The sequence below is a fragment of the Lepisosteus oculatus genome, chromosome 6, assembly GCF_040954835.1.
Source record: "Lepisosteus oculatus isolate fLepOcu1 chromosome 6, fLepOcu1.hap2, whole genome shotgun sequence".
NCBI lineage: Eukaryota > Metazoa > Chordata > Actinopteri > Semionotiformes > Lepisosteidae > Lepisosteus > Lepisosteus oculatus.
Genome location: NC_090701.1, coordinates 52,067,731 through 52,088,104, shown reverse-complemented (window position 1 = coordinate 52,088,104; position 20,374 = coordinate 52,067,731). Strand labels below are relative to the sequence as shown.

Below are 20,374 nucleotides of genomic sequence, written 5' to 3'. Positions count from 1 at the left end.
TACCATCTAGGACTGTGATATGTATACATTATGCAACTGCAGATTATCTGAACTCAAATTTTAGAGCGTAAGCATAATAATAAATAATTAAAACAGACTGCTCAAATGTTAGGAGTAAATGTTTATATAACATCTCTTCACTTTGACTCAGTGGTTCTCAATTTGTATCCTGGGGTTATATATGGCTTTTGCATTGCTTCTGAACATTGTATCGAGGATGTAAATTTAATATAATCTGAAAAGTGTTTGCCCAGTCTTGAATTCGATCTAAACCTTTTCTAAAATTCCTTTACAATGTCTCTTATTTTGGAGTCATAGTTTGCAAGTTAGCAAACATAACTACCTTACTAACTGCACCAGGATTTACTCTATATCATGTGTATAAATTATGGAGAGCAGTGCCCACTGGCCAGGTGTAAGTTAATTGACTTTCTAGTGAAAGAATGCTGCTACAGTACATCCCTACAGAATTCCAGATGCTGATAGACACTATAAAGCTGTGCAAACGGGTCTTATTGTCCCCATGTGCTAGTCCGATGATCAGTGACTTTACATTTGTTTGTGTTTGCTTTTTTTTTCCACCACCTGTGTGTATTCTTCTGATGGAATATAAAACATTATGTTTGATTCCACATAATGGTTATATATTGGGCTGCTAGTAACTTGTTTTATTTTTCCATTTTTGGCTCTTGAAAGGCTTTGGGTTTTCTACCCTAGAAAAATCAGTATTGTATTGCAATAGCGTTATTAGGATTCCACAAGAAAAATTGGATTTTTTTTCCAAAACTATTATTTTACACAAATGCTCTTTATATTCATCCCTCATCAACACAATAAATACAGTGTGCAAGAAGAATAAAATCCTCTGATCCAAACAGACACAAGCAACATTTTTCAACACACAAACATTTTGAAAGGATTATTCTTCTGACGTCTTTACTTATCACTTCACTTTCAATAACTGCTTATCTAATTCAGGGTCACAGGGGCCACAGCAGATCCCAGAAAGCATTGGACACTACAAACTCCATGCAGATAGCATCCCAAGAAACTGAGCCTATGGTCACAGCACTGTGAGGCAGTAATACTAACCACTGTGCCACTGTGCCTCCCTCTCTACTTATCTAAAGGAATATTTTATTTTTCACAGCCCTGGATAAATTTTTCCCCTTTCTCATTTTGTTGATTTTGTGCCAACTAGGGTGAACCCATGTGGCTTTAATAAGAGGTGACTTGCGGTTTTGAAGTTTATAATAATCTCACTAGGCCTCAGAAGTACAGGCAAAAGAACTGACAAAATATACTGAAATTCCAGCTCGCGATTAATAGAGCTGACAAAAAAGGACTTAAATTTAACAATGCTACTCAATGAGAAAAAGAACTTTAAAAAATAAAACTTTTATTAATGTCTATAATTTTAAACCACAGACACATTTTTTCCACTTACTTCTGGCAGTGTATTGCAGCTACCTCAAATGCAATAATGTATGTTTTGTGACTTTTATGTTAAGAATATAATATATTATGTAAAAAAACTTACTATATTAACGATGTGCTCCTATTTTCTATTCACAATAAGAACAAGTATTAGAGATTATAACTTAAACCATGAATCCCAATTCTAACAATACAAAGTTAAAGAATTAATGGGCTTTCTGGATGTCTTCAACAGTAATAATTTTGGTAGTCTTAACAGTTCAGGTATACTGTATGCCCAGATGGAATCTTAAAAAAAAATGAATTTTTCTGTGATCATTATTTACTTTAACATGAGCCATTTAATAAATTTCTTATATATTTAATTCAATTCAAGCTTTATTGTCCCATTTGGGGAAATTCGTTTTACAGCAGCACTCACAAAATAACAACACAGATAATTTAGTCCACTAACAAAATAGTAGTCCTGAGTAATATGGTGCACGTCACATCCACTGTCGTGGAATACAGATCATAGCTGACCCGTATATATAAAGCGACAGATTAGTGCAAACATGGACACAGTCAAACCCTGCTGATCCTGATGAACATATTTGTTTGATACACACAATGAACCACATATATGTGTAATTTTTGTCTGACATTTTTTTAACCTGGCCTGTTTGGAATATTGTCCATATACTTGGGCACATGCAAAGAGACTGAGGACTGCATTAAACTCAGGATACCTGAATTGTGTCAACTTTGGTTGCACAAACTGACACACATTTTGGTTTAGTGTTTAGTCAGGACAAAAGGCACTCTATTAGTTTCATCAGCAGTGACATGCTCACTAAAATACTGGTTGTGTTCTTTAGCTAAAGCTTTGCTATCTTGTAATTATAATCCACAATTATCCCTTAAATTGTTTGCTATTCCTTTCATGTTTTTACATGAAAAAATGTAGAAAAAATGTTTCCACATGAAAAAATGCAGAAAAAAATGTTCTGTCCTTTTATACCTTTCGTTTATCTCATTGTCTCTGTGTTGTTTAATATGCATTTATGATTCCTTTTCCTCTTGGTATTTTCTTATTTTTATTATTTTATAAACCTCTTGTTAACTTTCTTTCTTCTTATATACTGCTTAATTGATGTCACACAGTTTTACTTAAAATAGTTTTGGGCTTAATTTGTTCATAAATATTAGCTACTAGGGCAGCTCTGTGGTTTGTATTGCTGGGTTTCCACTAGGTGCTCTGGGTTCCTTCCACAGCCCAAAGACATACTGGTAGGTTAATTAGCTTTTGGGAAAATTGGCCCTAGCATTGTGTTTGCATGTTTGTGTCTGTGTGTCTGCCCTGCAATAGACTGGCGACCCATCCTGGGCGTATACTGCCTTATGCCTGTTACTTGCCAGGACAGTCTCCAGCTTCCCCATGACACTGTACTGGATAAAACAGTAAGAAGAATCTGTATATCGATGTTAAGTTCTCAGCATAAAATATAAGGAGTTTAGAATAAGCTACTCAGCCATATTGATGAAACCATTACCCTGACGTCTTTCAAGAAACATCTGAATGAGGCCCATGGAACAACTAGCCACTAGCTAATGGGCTAGATGGGCCTAATGGCCTCCTCTCATTTATAACCTCCCTTATGTTCCTATGTAAAATATCAAAGCAAATAATTAAAGGCTTACTATATTGTACTGACATCTACAAATATTTTAATACAAGTTGATTCATTGCACAATGGAAAAAATATTTGAAACCCCTTGTCATATTTTGTCAATTTCATGACCATGCATGAGGTACACAGCAATCAAGGGTTACGAATCAGTTTCCAAATATGTTTCTTAGAAAATGCGCTAAAGTGAGCATCCTCAGTACCAGTAATGCCAGGAATGTGAAAAGTCACTTTGCTCAAGCATATTTCTGCTAAACTGTTTAATTCATTCTTGGACTGAAATATAATATCATTTCCCATTAAGATTCATAACTGTTTTCAACAAGACATCCCTGCAGTCTCTTTATTACCTCTGGCAGATTGGTCCGTTGACTTTGAGCTTTTCCCATGTTCTCTGGAGTTATTGCCCCAGCAGTGAGTCCTGTTGGAGTGAGCAGCGGCCTCCCACTCTGACTTGTAGGTGTGACTGGTCTGCTCCTCTGACTTCCAAAGTTTTCATTCTTGTTGCCTTGGTTGCTAGGAGTGACAGGTCGTGGCATCAAGCTGTTCGGAGTCACGGGCCTATTTCCTGACGGTGTTCTGGGCCTGCTGCTCTGTGAGTTGGGAGTTTGAGGCCTGCTGTTATGGTTGCTTGGCGTTTGTGGTCTGCTTGTTGCTAGGGAAACTGGCTTGTTGGTTTGCAGAGATAATGGGCTGCTTTTACCAGCAAAACCTCCAGGCGACTGTGGTCTAGAATTTGGACCAGGCAAAGACGGAAGACCACCTTGAAGAACTGGTGTTAGAAGGAGACTACTGTGAGGACTGTTAGGACTCCTCAATAATGTACTTTCAGCCATCTTCGCAATATCCTTCTCGACTTCTGTAACAACAAAAAATATATCTGTTAAAACTGTGTAATATGTTATTTCTTATGTTTAAAAAAATAATAACTGATCAATATGATGAAAACACAAGAACCTTCAAGAGCTAAAAAAATGTAATGTGATCAAATTAAATTTTGATCTGATCAAAATTTGATCAGATCTGATAAAATTGTATTTCATGCTTACACATAAAACATTATACAATAATGTTTTGAGTTATACATAATACATAATTATATTATATTCAGTATGATAATATTATTCATGATTCACGCATTCATGATAAAATATTACTTTAATAATATTCTACAATTTCATGTCATAGTAAAATTATTTTGTTGACACTGAGGACACTAGTACTGTTTTAATATAAGGTCAAATGAAAATGACTTTTTAGAGTTCTTTGGAGAAGCAAATGTAATAGACACACAGAGAACATGCAACTTGAAGTATTTCCATTTTAGAAAACTTGATGAAGGTCCCAATTTCAAAATTTCAATAAGTAGGCATTCAAGATAATACCTGTGTTTGGATTGAGATGTAGTTTATAGATAGAAAAGAGAGGATCCAGAGAATGAGAAAATGTTCCTGGAGTACTTCAGGGATCTGTATTTAAAGCACTGCTCTTCTTAATTTATATAAATGATCTTAATTCTGGTACAGTTACTTTACTTGTTACTTTTGCAGATGACTCCAAAACAGTAGACATTGCAAAAGAAACTAAAAAGTTTTAGATAGAGTTCAAGACTGGGTAAATGTCTAAACAACATGTAGAAGCAATGCAAAAAGCAAAAAGAGCCTCAGGATGTACAGTTAGATACACAGAAGTAAAATGAAGAGATGTTATAGTAACATTATGTTTTAACATTAACATTAACATTATTCATTTGAATGCTCTGCACAATTGTAGCCTAAAACTATCTTACTGCTCTGGAATCAGTCCAGAGGACAGCAACCAGATGTTTTCCCAGGCTTACAGACTAAAAGAATAAACCAGTTCCAGTCTTTAATTGAAAAGGTTATGTGGGGAACCTGAAACTCTTGATTTTTCCAACAAAGGTCTAATGAAACCCTTAGATCAATTACCTACTAGCAACCAAAGCGTCTAATAATAATAATAATTTGTTACACTTATATAGCACTCTTCTGGACACTCCACTCAAAACGCTCAGCACACATCAGCTCAAAGATGATGGCTAGATGAATCAAATGACCTTTTCTTCTTTGCCAACTTTCTTATGCTCTAATGTTGAATAGAAATTATTATTTCCTTGAGTACCTTTCTTAATGTTCCATAACATCAATTGGACATTCTTTCTTTGAGGTTAAGCAGTACCAAGTTTCAAACAATTTGTTTGGAATTACATTTCAATACCACTGGAAGACCAAACGAATAAAAAAAAAAATGCTCCTCTTTCATTTTTGTTTGTGTAGTTGGTAGATCGAAAAAGATGTGAGTTTGGAGGTTAATGATTTAGTGTGACAGAGGACCAGTTTTCATTCATTGATCAGAAACGGCATTTACAGTGCCTTGCGAAAGCATTCAGACTTGCACAGTTTTCACATTTTGTTGCTTCTAAGCTTGCTTTTATGACACCTTGAAAAGTATTTCTTTGGTCATTTAGATTGAATGTTTGCTTGAAATTCTCTACTGGACTGAAGGATTAACCAAAATAATTATTCTGTAAACTGCTATCATTGCACACAGAGGCCACTCAACTAGTTGTCTGGTTCATTACGGTGTAATTCTGTATACTCAAATTAATTTAGGTTTGCCTGGTACAGGTTTTGAATACTTACACAATCAACAACTTTTCCATTTTTCTTTCATATTAATTATCAATGGACTTCTTTTTTGTTTTCTTGTTTGGAATTTGAGTATGTCATGTACTGTACAGAAGAAATATTAATTGCTATTTCAAAGTGTCATGACTGCAAGCTTAAAGGCATTAAAATGTGAAAGAAATTCAATGGCCAGCATAATTAAACAATGCACAGTACTGTATATAAAGGCTTTTTACATCAACCAGATAATTCTCAAAGGTGAAAAGCAGAGGAAGAGATCATACAGTATGGTTTTCACATTGGAGAGAAGTACACTGTGCACTGATAAAACTCCAGGATTGGGAAATGCTTGCTTTCATGTTTTGATATTTGCATTTTTTAAGCATGTGTCAATACTTCCTTCAACCAGGAAGGAAAACATCAACTTATCATCCTTGTCCAGTGGAGGAGGTTGGTTGTGCTTCAGTCCATTTTAAACAAATTATGGATTGAAATTTCTGCTGTCAGTAGTAGACACCAGACATGGATTCTTTGGGATTCTTCTGGATTCTGGCCATAACTGATATAAAAATATCCTAAACGTATCTACAGAAATTAATTAATTAATTATTAATTATATTTTTTATTAGCACAAACATGACTTACATAATTTCTATCCTTTTATTTCATTCTGTTGATGCATGTTTTTGCACATCTGATGTTGTTTTTGCACATTACCTGTTACCTTTTTGTTGTTTTGCACATTGCCTGTCGTTGTTTTGCACATTGCCTGTCGTTGTTTTGCACATTGCCTGTCATTGTTTTGCACAATGCCTGTTGTTGTTTTTGCACACTGCCTGTTGTCTCTGTCTTTCTAATATATACAATTATACAATTGTATTGTTGTTGTTGTTGTTTTTTTGTACTACTTATTATCTGAGAGCTAGCTAAATAGCATTTCGTCATACCATATACCTGCATATGAGTACAATGACAATAAACCTGAACTTGAACTTGAAGAGTATATTAACTATAACCCATGGCACTGCGGATGTGAGTTTTTCACATTTTATCATAAAGCACCTTTCATCATTAGAGTACAGTGTTGACAGGAATGTGTTTGTTGTTCCACAAGTCTGCTATGTATCACTATCTAAACAGATTCTGACATTCACTTGTTCTCTGGCACTTTTCCACTTAAATTCTATAAGGATGGAGCCATGCTGCTGTTACATTTCTAAGTGGAACTGAACTATGCAGACTTTTCAGAGCTGAGAGTCTCTTCCTGTCTGCTATGATCTTTAATGGTACCAGGTACCACACCGTTTGAAATTTATCTTACTATGTGGCAAGAGAAGTGTGCACACATTTCCCAAGCTGTGCACAACACTTGTGATTGTGATTTGAACATGCTACATCACTGTCAGTGGGCAATAGGGGCCACATTCAAATTCCCTCAAACACCCATAATGCGTCACTGCACAAAGGAAAAATCTACATTTCCAATCCATATTTGCCCATCAAAATCCAAAGCATATTCTAGATCATCATCTTTTTCCTTGAACGCTTCCTGCAGAAAATTATCTAAATCTGACATATACAACACTAGTATATACAGTGCATGACATAGGGTTAAAAATAAGCAGCATACTGTATCTTTTGGAGGTGTCATGGAAGGTATGAAGAACCCTAGCGAACAATCCCTACAGGGCAAGACGGAGTCGGAGTCGGGTAGGCAGGCAGTGTCGACATCCAGGAGGCTGAAGAGAGGGTCCGCAAAGGTTTCGAAAGGGAGAGGAGCTCAGGAAAACAAGCAGTGAAGTGTGGGTTGAGGAAGGTTTAAATAGAAGCTGCGGTGGGAGGCGAGAGACGTGATAGGACGATTAGATCGCGCGCCGTCGTTCTTCAGGAATCGGATCGGGCTGGTGTCTGATTAACTGTGGCCGTGGGAATGCGCCGGCGTTTGCGAGACTTAGGAAGGTTAGGTGACTGATTATGTGAGAGCGTGACAGGAGGATTTTGGATGATCGGAACTCAGTAGTACTTTGGCTTTAGCACAGTGAGGTAGATGATAACAGGTTTTAAACACAGTCTGGGAAATGAGTTTTAATAAAATATTCTCAGGAAATGGTGTCATTATCAATTATACTGAAATATGTAATCTATTCCAGTTATGCTTCCATTTTATATACAAAATTGCAGCTGTCACAACAAGCAAAGTGTCTTGGATTATAGTGTACACTATGTCCAGTTATTCTACTAAGGCATACTTCTTAAATACATTTTCCTTGTAAATAAGATTATAGAAAATTAATACTTTTAAAGATATGAAAAATGCACTCAAGTATATAGTCACACAATATGGAATATTCAGTTTAAAAAAGTGTAAGATCTACATATAAATGGCATAATTATAGCATTAAAATTATAAATTGCATGCTAAAGATGGTGTTTTTCTTGCAGTAGGATTGCCTCATTTATGAACAAATTGCTCTTTTCCCACAATACAAAACCAATGCAGTTAATTTTTTTTGTGTTCCTGATAATACAAGTTTGTCAATACTGTATATTTCACATGCAGACAATAAAGAAAAGATGATAAGATGCATTCAAAATTATAAACAAGGAAATTATTTAATTTCTTGAATCCTATTCCAGTAAGTACACATATCAACAAATTTCAAACATAAATATTTTGCTAATTATTAATTTGATCAAATTTAATTTAAATTCTACCATTCTAAATGAGATGTAGCTTTCTTGTCTATATGTTCCTTAGGAACATATTGGACAGGTTCACTGTTTGATACTCAACATTCATCATCACTGACATTTATTAACAGTGTATATCATACATGTATAGTGTTGAAAATATGCTAAAGACTCCAATTGAAGTGTAAATTATAATTCAGCCTAGTACAATGAACCTAGGAAGAATCTTGATATTATTTTGTATCACCTGATACAAGTGTCTGAGATAATATTTGAAATAGTGGTTACAAGTCATATATCTGCATTTGATAATTTGACTATTTTACTATATTCTTAATGGAAGTTATTAAGACAACAATTGAGGAAACTACTTGAGAACAGCAAAGAATTTACAATATAAAACCTAATATTTTAGGTTTAGGTTAGGTTAACATTTTAAACATCACTTTATTTTAAGATAAATGTATATGATTGACTTGATTCATTGAAGTTCATTGAAGTTATTTTGTTATTTGTTTTAACAGTAGCCAGTCTGTTAAGCATCCAACATGACCCCTTATCATTTTTTATATGAATTGCTTAACTAATATATATAGCTTAAATATTATAACAAGTGCAATGCAGTGCAAAAACAGCTTCAGACAAACATTTTAGTATCCGTATTGACTTATGATCTAAGAATGTGACTTTATAAAGGGCTGAGCTGAACACAATCAAAGAGATACTAGGCTGCATTCAGAATGACTCTTCCCACATGACGGAGGCAATATTAGATTCAGACTGCATGGGACTACCCGGACTGGCAAACTAAAAGATGATGTCAGAACAGCAGCATTTTCATATTATAAATGTACTAATGACTAAGCTTTTTTAAATTAGCAATTGCAGACATCTTTATTTTTAATTGAAGGACCCAAATTCATTCCTTATTATTATGAATTATAACTGTATTCATTTGAGAGAGGTAGCACTAAAGACGGTAAAATGTCTTATAATTGCAAGAAACAGATCCATTCCCTTTAGCAAGGTATTTTTCCAAGACTGTTCCAGCAAACCCATCTTTATAAATGGGTACCAACAGCTGTATATAAAAATCAGTTAATGGGAATCTCTATAAATTTCTTATGCAATAAAATCAAGAATACAAAATGACATTATTCTCCCAAGAATGTGGAAGGCTTTAAGTCAAGAGCACATGTGGCCAGAAAAATCCCAAAGATGTCTATTCTGTTTTTGTCATTGTGTCATCTATAAATATAAATATACAGTTTCTCAAAATTCTCATGTAAGGTGGAATTGTGTTAGTTATGCACAAAATTCCCATAAGCAACAATGTAAATGCAGCAAGACTGCAGTCCAGACTCAACTTAAAATCAAACGTTTTAGAAATGTAACTGCTTTATTAACACTATATTTTGATATAAACTCTCAGTTTGCGCCTTATTATGTATATGCTGTGCTTGAATATCATTTACAGAGAAGAAATAACAGAGGTAAGAGCGAGTTATAGTATGAATGTGTGAGCTGTGAGAGAAAAGGGGTAAAATTGTAGGTCCTATTGATGAAATCACGTTAAACCAAATTTGTGTAGGTGGAAACCACACTAATCGACAAACTTTAATATAAAGTATTTTAAACTTTAAAGTAAAGTAATTTGAATCTTTGTTAAAAATTGGATGGCTTATCAAAAAAGAAAAGAAATTAAGGTGACCACAAACATGCAAATAAACTTAAATTGAGAAATTGCTAAACATTATCAGATAATACATTCTAGAAGGAGGAAATTAGGCTGTTCAAGGGGTAAGTGCACTGCTTTTTTGAGGTGTTACTTTTTCAAAACAGCTTTCCACAAAATAACACATTGTCAATTCAATCTAAAGGCTTGAAAGCCTTATATGATAAGATTTAGGATAGCAAGAATCTTTTGTCACAAAAGGTGTCCTTATACAGTATGTGAAAAGTTTTTCTTGAAGGCAGTAAATGGTAAAATGTATTGTCTGACTGAGAGTGAGAAGACTTGCAATTTGCATATGGATTCGAATTTAGAATGATTAGCATGAGTCATAATACTCTAAAGAGTAGTACACAATGTGCCTTGCATAACTTGGTCAGTTTAAAATATATGTGGTTTGCTACAGTGATCCAAAATAAAAGGCAAGACATGAACAAACAAAGAACTGGAAGGCACATGTCTTAAATTTGATGCCTTATGGTAGTGTTGCCTTTGGTCTACCATGAGACTTTCAAGTCACTAATAAAAACTTTTCCAATCCTCAGCTTAATGCTTTCTCTTTACAAATGCTGTAGAATTGCCTGATCTTTGCATCGTTTCAAGAAAATGATAAAATACACTGGGTCATGCGCAGCAATCGTTTTTGATTCCCAGACATGAATGTGCCAGTTCCCCCCTTCCCACACACACACACACACACACTTTTGACTCGGTGCTGCTTGGTTTGTTAAATCAGTAAAAGATGTCCTCGGTGACTGTTTTTCCAAATTCATTAATTGGTAGATCAGTTTTTAGTCAGCCAATCAAGCTCCTTGGTTCCAAAATATTTTGGGGGCAAGAACAAAGGGCTGATTAAAATTTTCTTCAGATGTGTCACTGATAATAAAACAGTGGATTCAATGCAGAGTTTGGGGTTTATCTTAGCCCTCAATATTCATTGCTTAATAAAAATGCCCGTGCGCACATACCAGCAAGATGTTTCTCCATACACAGCAGTTCCTTACTGAAGAAGGACTCCCTCAGTTGTTTCTGGCTTGGGGAGGTTCCCCCTCTGGCAGACATGAGCTCGGAATCCCAGACTGGTTGACGCTAGTTCAGATGAAAAAGTCACATTAGAAGAAAGGACCTTAAAATGTGCTGCAGTATTTCTGCAACAATTGCTAAATATTAAAGCCAAATCTGTTATAATGAGAAGCAATTATCGTTTTTATGGGGACAAAAAGCATTTTAAGCCGCAATAAGTCATAATGAAAGCTTCGCTATAATGAAAAGAAAAAACTTGGAATTATTGCAGATTACTAACATTATTGCTAGATCACCAGTGAAGGCAATAACAGTAAAATTACATTGAGCTAGTTCGTGTCACTCAATTTTGTTTGCAACTGTGAATGTTCTGGCATCATGCTAGAAGGTTCGCCAGAATTTTTTGTTATTTCTTTGAAGTCTCATTTGGTTTTCAAATTTATACTTTTGAAATAAAGCTCAAAGCAGTACAAGTAGTTAACTAGTTATTGTTTACATTGAGTCAAAGTTTTATCCTGCATGTGTAACGCACATAATCCAGTTTCTTTTCTAAATACATATACAGTATACTGTATATACAGTATATATGATACGTCCTCTACAAATCTAGGTTCTTTCAGGTCTGTTCCCTATTGTATCAATTATAGTATGAGTATTTAAAAGAGAGCATTAAATAAGACACATTCCCAATTAAGTTTTATCTCATAGAATAGTTTTATTCTCATAAATGTAGTCTTGTGAAGTCAGGAAACGTGTTCATTAAATCTTCATCTTGATAATTATGAATAAGGTGGCTTTGATGCAAACAGGTCACCAGAATAGTCTAATAGATTTAAATGTATGAATACCTTTAATTTTATCCAGTATGTTATTTACTGTACAAGGACTAACTATGGACCCCAAAAAGAAAATGTATTAAAATCAGTACAAAATTACTGTATTAGTATTTTGCAGTCCATATATAGCTTTTCATTTTAGTCAACATAATAGAAAAATGATTGATACAACCATGTTATTTCAAAATCATCTTCAGTCCTATAAACAATACAGGAAAATACTGTAGGTGGAAGCATGGTACTTCGGGTCTACTTTTTGGAAAGTGTCAGTGTAATTGTTAAAAAGAAATGTTAAGGAAAACAATTGTCATAGCAAACTTTAGGACAGTGCCTGAAGACACAGCTGAAAGGTTCCTTTATGTGTCTTTAAGCTTCACTACAGATCCAAGTGGTGTCTGTCATAGCATAAATAATAACTGAAGCCAGGTAATACAACTAATCACCAGATATTGACTCAGGTGTCACAGGTGTCTTTAAAAGAAGAACTAGAGGTTCTACTTCTAAAAGGCAAGTACAGTTGAATTTCATTGCTCCACAGCCAAATGATTTAAAAAGCTACATCTTAGCTGTTGAGTACAGAATTAAACTCTACTTGTCTTTTAGAAGTAGAGCTTGTGTACTGATGCATCTCCCCCATTTGATCAAACTGCTTCAAACAGCTTTATGTTTGGTCAGTATAAGCAATGTCATAAACAAAAAGCAACGAGACTGGAAACTTCAGTTTTAAAAGAGCTTTTAAAAATGTATTGCATCTAATTAATGAAAATGATCAACATAAATTTAATATTCAGTAGCAGTAGTACACTGTTCAGAAATATCCTTACATTAAATATTTCCTTTTTAACATCATGACTGCATGAGAAAAACAAAACAAGCTTGCATCTAAATGCAATCCTATAGTATGTTTTACATTAAACATTTAACGTGTCTGAGAGAGATAAATCCAATTGTCATGGCTGAGTTGTTTATTTTATGATGTTTCTGACATCTGCATTGCTGGCGTCATGACTAAGCTATGTCAAAGTTTACAATAACAAAGCTAAACAAAGCTTTTTGAACCTCTTAGATATTTATCTGTTGATGTAATTATTGGACAGACAGTAAAACACTTCTATGTGCTTTCAGAGGGTAAATGATTTGAATTAATAATAGCGCTGGCATGCTACATTAAACCAAGACAATTAAAATACATATTTCAGCTTAATATGGCAATAAGATGGATATGGCAGCTACTTTAATATTTTAGGTGTTTAGCCAGTGAAGCGAAATATCTGTTTAAACATATGGACAGAAAATCCCTCCTTTTCATTATCTTTTGGGTAAATAATGCTGTCATTCTCAGTTGTTCCTGAGAAGAAAATGTCCTGTGCTTCTATTTTCCTATTTAGTATACTGGGTACTAGGTTTGTGTTTTGGTGAATGAAGGGTCCCGACTCAGCCACATTGATTTGCCAGAGAAACAAACTGAAGACAAAAATGTACCCCATAGGTGCATAGGTGCAGCACATGTGACACTAATGATAGCACACTAATGATAGACCTTCGTCACCTAGCTCACTCAGCAACAAATGCTTGATGGAATAACATTTTTTTTTCAGTTATTTGTTTTCACTCCACAACACTAGCTGTTATGAAACATCATCATGGGAGACTATACAATGATAACATAGATTATTCTTACTGCAATTAAATGTATTTCTCTTTAACTCCTTGATTTGGATTCTCCAATTCGCAATGACCTCATTTTCCAACAGTCAAGCTTTATGTTGCACAGGCAGACTGCAAACATGTCCACCTGGATGTGTTCTTGTCAAGCCATCTGCTGCAGAGAGGGAGGGGAGCTGCAACTCACACTGATGACCCTGCAAGCTCACCAGTCCCTGGCACACAGTGCTAAACACTCTTGCTTGGCAATGATACACTGGCATTCATCCAGTCTGGCACAGCCACATGGTCAGTCCCATGGTCAAGTCAAAAAATGACATACAGTAGCTCATGTCTGGAGCAGCACTGTCTGGAATATATATATATCATCTAAAAGTTTGAACATGTACAATCACCAAATCACAGCGTTGCTAAATATATACTTTATACATATTAGCTGTAGTAGCATTATATGAAATAATGTTGGAATGTAGTCAATAAACTACTGTATACACACTACTGGATTCAAGGTGAATTTTTCCAATGTCTATTAATTGGAGGGGCGGGGCGGAGCGGTGGCTCTGTGGCTCAGGATCTGCACCTGTGGCTGGAAGGTTGTCGGTTCGTATCCCGTGGCCCGCAGAGGAATCCTACTCCGTTGAGCCCCTGAGCAAGGCCCTTAACCCCAACTGCTCCCGGGGCGCCGTATAATGGCTAACCCTGAGCTCTGACCCCAAGTTTCTCTCCCTGTCTGTGTGCCTGTGTCTCATGGAGAAAAGCTGGGGTATGCAAAAAGACGAATTCCTAATGCAAGAAAATGTATAGGGATAATAAAGAAACATTACCATTATTATTAGATTATCACATTATTAATAAAAAGCCAAGAAAAGAGAATCTGGGTCTCCAGGGTTGTGAGAGGACACTGTTAAATTTGTTTTCTAACAGGGAATGCAACAATGGAATGAAGAACAGTCCAGAGAACAGCTACCATACACATTCTGGTACTTAAAGGAACGTGCCGCACTGACTGACTGAAGGAACAGGACACAAAGAAGCAGAGAACACAGAAGGCTACATGACGTCTTAATGCAAGTATTCAAATTCCTCAAAAGGCTTGACAAAGTCAACACAGTGGACTTCTTCAGAATGAACAGTGGGAAACATGAACAGAGGACTCAAGTGGAAACTATGTGCAAGCCACTTACTGTATAACCAAGACTATGAGGGAAGTACAGTATTTACAGTACTCTCATTTGCCATGTGGTTGAAGATGATACTTTGGCATCCTTCAAGAAATAACTGGATGAGGTCCTTGAATCAATAAGAAACTACCAATCAGGCCAGATGGCCTCCTCTAATTTCTAACCTTACTTATAGGCTCAGGAAAGTACCTTGACACATCAGTTTCTAAAACATGTGGTCTCAATGAGCCTGCACTGGCACGTGAAATACTGTACCACAAGCCTGATACATAAAGACATTTTGTCATGTACACATAAAGTGATTCTGATTCATTCTTTGCCACATTTATCCACACTGAGGGCAGGGTAACCCTGTGCAGGCATGGGACGCCCACCCTTGTGGAAGTCAACACCACTAAGCGCATTACCTCAATCCCACAAACCAGGCTGTAAAGCCAGTTTAAAAGAAACTCTGTTTGTTTGCAGGATATGGGATTCAGAAAAAGTAAGGAGAGGAAAAAAATTAATGATTATTCCAGATTTTGTTTTCTACTTGCAGCATTGAAGTTTTGAACATGTTGCCGCAAACAAATGCAGGATTTATGACAGTCTCATGTTTAGAGCTGTCATATTGTGTTCGCAATTGCTTTTTTCCAAGAATTTCTACATTCAAAAAGCAGCTTCTGTGTCGGCAAGTTGTTTATTAAAGATTGCAAAGCATCTTCCCACACTAGCAAAGTAATTCTGTGATATTAATAGGAAAGGCATGCAACTTAAATTGCAGTGGTAAACATCATGCGATGTCCAGCTCATTTTGACTAGATCCCTCTTTAAAATAAATTATTTCAATGTACAAATTGCATTAGTGGGGAATTACTATTGTTGACAGATTTATATCACTTCCAAAACTGACCAGTGTCATATACCTAGAAAAGCATATTCTTATAGTATATAATTAAATTCTTAGAGAACTGCCTTGACACATTGGTTTGCATGACATTTGGTCTCAAATAGCCTTCACTGGTACTTAACAGGATGGCCAGTCGAGATAAAATAGTAGCTTTGGTCTGAACCACATTACCCAGAAATTTTTGAAACTTTGAGATGTTGATTAAAAACGTTATTGTTTTGTATTTTCGCAAGAGAAACTAAAATTGGGAAGCAGCTTTATATATAATAACAATAATTGCTTACAATTACATAGCGCTTTTCTGGCCACTACACTAAAAGCACTTTACAGGTAATAGGGACTCCCCTCCACCACCACCAATGTGCAGCCCCACTTGGATGATGTGACAGCAGCCAATTCTGCACCAGCACACTCACCACACACCAGCTATCAGTGGGGAGGAGAACAGGGTGATGAAGCCAGTTCATAGACCCGTATTATTAGGAGGCCATGATTGGTAAAGGCCAATGGGAAATTTGGCCATGACACTGGGGTGACACCCCTCATAAATATATATACTGTATATACAATAAGAAGTCTTGGTAGCTCAAAGATTTTAAGCTTTTTTTCTTGTGTTTTGGACAGTGTTTTTTTTATTGCACTGTGTAAAACTGTGTTCCTAGCTGCAACTTCAACATGGCTTTTATATGCATTTTGCATCTGCCTGCCTGTTTCATGCCCACTGAAGCCAACACGGCACTTAACACCAACAGCGTGTTGTAGCGGTGTGGCAGAGCAAAATGTGGATGTTTTTTATACATTATAACATTCTAATATTGTGTCCAAACTGCCTAGCACCTCCCAAAACTCAGAATTATAAGATGCTTGCAAAGGTGCTGATGAGCCCAGTTTCTGAGGTTGAGAAGGTTGACTGGATAATGATGGAGAAGGGGGACGGAAGACATGATCGAATGAACATAGCTACTGCACATTTGTACTGTGCATACAAAATCTTCTGTAACCTATGTTACACAAGGTGTCTCATTGTGTAATTTATGTTTGTCTTCCCTTCAGTTTTGGGATGATAAGCAGTCAAACCGCATCTCGGATCCTGCTTGCAGTGCAAAGTTGAAATAAAAAATAACTTCAAAAGTGTGAAATGTAAAACTTACATTTAAAGTGGAGAAGCACAAAGCCCTCTACAACCTCAGCATTCTTCCTTATAACAACATGAGAAAAACAATATGGTCTGGAAGACATGTACCAATAGAGCACAGCTTGAGTATTTAATAAACTACAAGACAATACTATAATGAAAATAAAGTATAACTTCACTAATTAAATAGTATATTACATTGAAAGTTTGATTGCACAATTTAGTTGGCATATGTTCCAATTAAAGAAACTTAGAAAAGGTGAAAAAGTGCACGAGCTTGTCCTGTAATAGTTCCTCATTAGGCAGTGGAGCTGGTAACACTTTGGAGGTCATCAGTGTAGATGACTAGATGCATAAAAACAACATAACATGAGCAGAACCCACACATATATTCTTTTCCCCTGGTGTCCTTGCCAAAACTCCCCCTGGCCTTTATCAGTTATGGCCTCCTAATAATCCCCTTCTATGAGTTGACTTCGTTATTCTGTTCTCCTCCCAACTGACAGCTGCCATTCTGTTGCTCTTTGGTTGCTGCATATTGGTGGTGAGGTGGGATTCCCCATTACCTGTAAAACGCTTTGAGTAGAGTGTCCAGAATGGCACTACATCTAATATATATGTGTATACAGCATACACCTACCTGTATATACACAATATAGATGTACTGTAAGCAATAATAATAAAGATTATTTTTATTTTGTTATTGTTGGATTGGAAAACGTATAGACCTGGTTTCAAATTCAACAGAATAAACAAAGATAAAATAACCATGACTGCATAACAAGTTCAAAAGTATTTCTGCCAGGGGACTAGGGTATGGAGAATTGCCTCAACCATCAAAAGGCTGCATATGAGTATACAACCTTTTCGTGAAAACAAGCAAGAACTCATATATGCTGCATTAATACAAAGAGCAATAAATCCAGCTTCTCCAGTGTAATTAGGCTTGTGTATTCAATACTGTCTGCTGACTGTCTCTCTTACTTTCAATGTCGGGTGTATAATTTACTCTCTAAATATACATTTATTGTTGCACTAATTAGACAGTGAGTTTGGCTTACAGAAATAAAACCACAACAGAGAAAACCACCAATATTTCATGTCTGTTCACTTTTAAAAATGACAAACATTTGCAAAATATGAAATCTATCCAAGTAAAAATGAAAAAACATTTCCGAAGATGACAATTGGCAATATAAAGACAGCTGAGTCAGTTTCATCATGCAACAGAAAAACTAGTTTTGGGTTATTTTGCTTTAGGACGTACAGTATATTAAAAGAAAGATCCAGAAACACAGTTAGAATCTGAAACTTAATAAAGAATTAATTTAATAGAATCTGGGACTTAATAAGGAATCAATAACAAATTTTGGTGAATCCAACAGAAACTATATTGAAATTGCCTTTGTAATTGATTTAATGAAGAATTCAACCGCAACATTTATGTGGTAATTATCACCTTTGGTAACTGCCACTTTAGATGGTGTTTCATACTGTATGCCCATGCCATACGTTATCCAGGCCTCCAATTGTGTTACTAAATGAAAAGGGTGATTTTAAAGCCAGTCAAAAAAGGACAAAAACAACAAGAACTAATAACTACTCTGCCAAAATAGTTTCATTTCTATGCTTAGGAAAAAGTGCATTTATAACCTATTTATACTGTCCTTATATCTTTATACATGAATCATTTTAAAATATTGTAAAATGACATTTATTGATGGTCATTATGAGAACTGTGAGCACCCGATACTTGTTGTAGTCCCCTACACAGCAATTTCAGCTACAACTGACAATTTGGCAAAGTCATCACAAGCTTCCTTGAACTTGATCCCTCCCTTGATCCAAACAGGAATGTCCCACTTTTAGATTAGAAATCAGTTCTAGATCATTGACCATTGACCAGGATTTCTATTTGGAGAAATTAAATGTGCAACTTATCCTTGATCAAATCACTAGAATATTACATTTTGTAGGTCCTCCACTAACTCTACAATACCAATACTAGCACAAATCTATCACCCAAACTACAACAAAAACATTTTGTTCTATATATATTATTATATAATTCCACTTTGAGATACAATCAGTTTTAAAACAATTTCATGAAATTATGTTTCATTTATTGAATTCATTATGATTATTAACAATTCTATTTTAGGCTTAGAAGATTAACACAGCATTAACAGACTTAGTCATGAGAACAGCTTCTCTAATGCTGTTGCCGACATTTTAATATTGCGAGTTTTATATTCTAAACACATGATACCTAGCTTGAAAAGACTTCCAGCTTTTATCCACCTTCAGTAAACTGTAATATCAGACGGGATTAACTTTGTTATTAAAATCACCTTGCTGTTGAGGAAATGAAAATGTCAGTCATCATTAATAAGAAAGTCTATGTTCTCCGCAGTTCTATTTCCCCACTGTTGCAGTCCCACAGAGATCGGTATGAGTACAGAAGTGCTGCCCTGTTCAAGGAAAGTGAGTCAACTCAAAAGAGCACTTACTGTAAGTATAAATCCCAGCACCTTGTTACACTAATGAGTCATTAGGAAGCCTAATTACAATTGCTTTTGAAAAGGTGCCTAAGAAATAAGCAGTTACTTTGAAAACAACCATATTAAGCTCCTAGAGCTGCAGAAGGTATCCTGAGACTGGCATCACCATATGGGATGAATTACAGCTCGTTCTTGACTTATCTGGAATAGCACAACCTGTAGAAAATATTCTAAACAGAAGTAACAGAAAATTGACAATGACACTAATTTTACAAATAGTGCACTGCAAAGAACATATTTCTGGAGGCAGGGTGCAAAATGGCTTGTATGGGCTAAAACTAAACAATAAAGCTGTAGAGTAATATAAATATTAAGATGCCACACAGAGTGTGTCTTCCTGCAAGGAGTCTTCACATTTTGGTGAAAAATGCAACATGCAATTTGAATGCAGATAAATGGAACGTGTACATTTTACCAGTATGTCTGGACCAATTTCCATCTGTTTCACATGTGTATGTTTTGGTGGGGAAAACACTTTGAAAGACTCTTGAAAAGGCTTTCATATTTTTACTATACTTGACTGGTAGGATTCAAAAGGACACTAAAACCTTTAGAATGTTGTTTACAAAAGTATATATACTGAATAACTGTTCTGAACTTAAATCACTGAAAATACTGGGGTTTAAAATATTTTTTTTACATTATTCCAGTCAGGACAGTCAGGGATTTTTGTTAGTAGATGCATGCTGTATTCCACATTTGATCAATTACACCCTCCAAATACCTCTGTTATTTTACAACTGATTTGAAAAAGCATACTACAAAATGTAATATGTTAATTAATAGGTGCCAGACAAGATTGCCTTCAAAAAGAAGCACAATAATCCACCTTCTACAGAGAAAAAAAAACTTTTCATATTTAAAAAGCCCTCTCTTGCAACTTCAACCTTGATTTTAAGTTCTATGTTG

The 20,374-nt window shown here is 35.5% G+C and overlaps 1 protein-coding gene across 3 annotated transcripts in view; it reads right to left on the bottom strand.

Moving 5' to 3' along the window:
- The window catches only part of c6h8orf34 (chromosome 6 C8orf34 homolog), a 148,520-nt gene that overhangs the window by 16,414 nt on the left and 111,732 nt on the right, over positions 1–20,374 (bottom strand). For all 3 annotated transcript variants that reach the window (XM_069191553.1, XM_069191554.1, XM_069191555.1), the window contains exons 11-12: positions 11,144–11,264; positions 3,455–3,963 (exon numbers count right to left, since the gene is read on the bottom strand). In XM_069191553.1, coding sequence (XP_069047654.1) covers positions 3,455–3,963; positions 11,144–11,264 — 630 coding nt within the window. The remainder of the gene's footprint in view (positions 1–3,454; positions 3,964–11,143; positions 11,265–20,374) is intronic.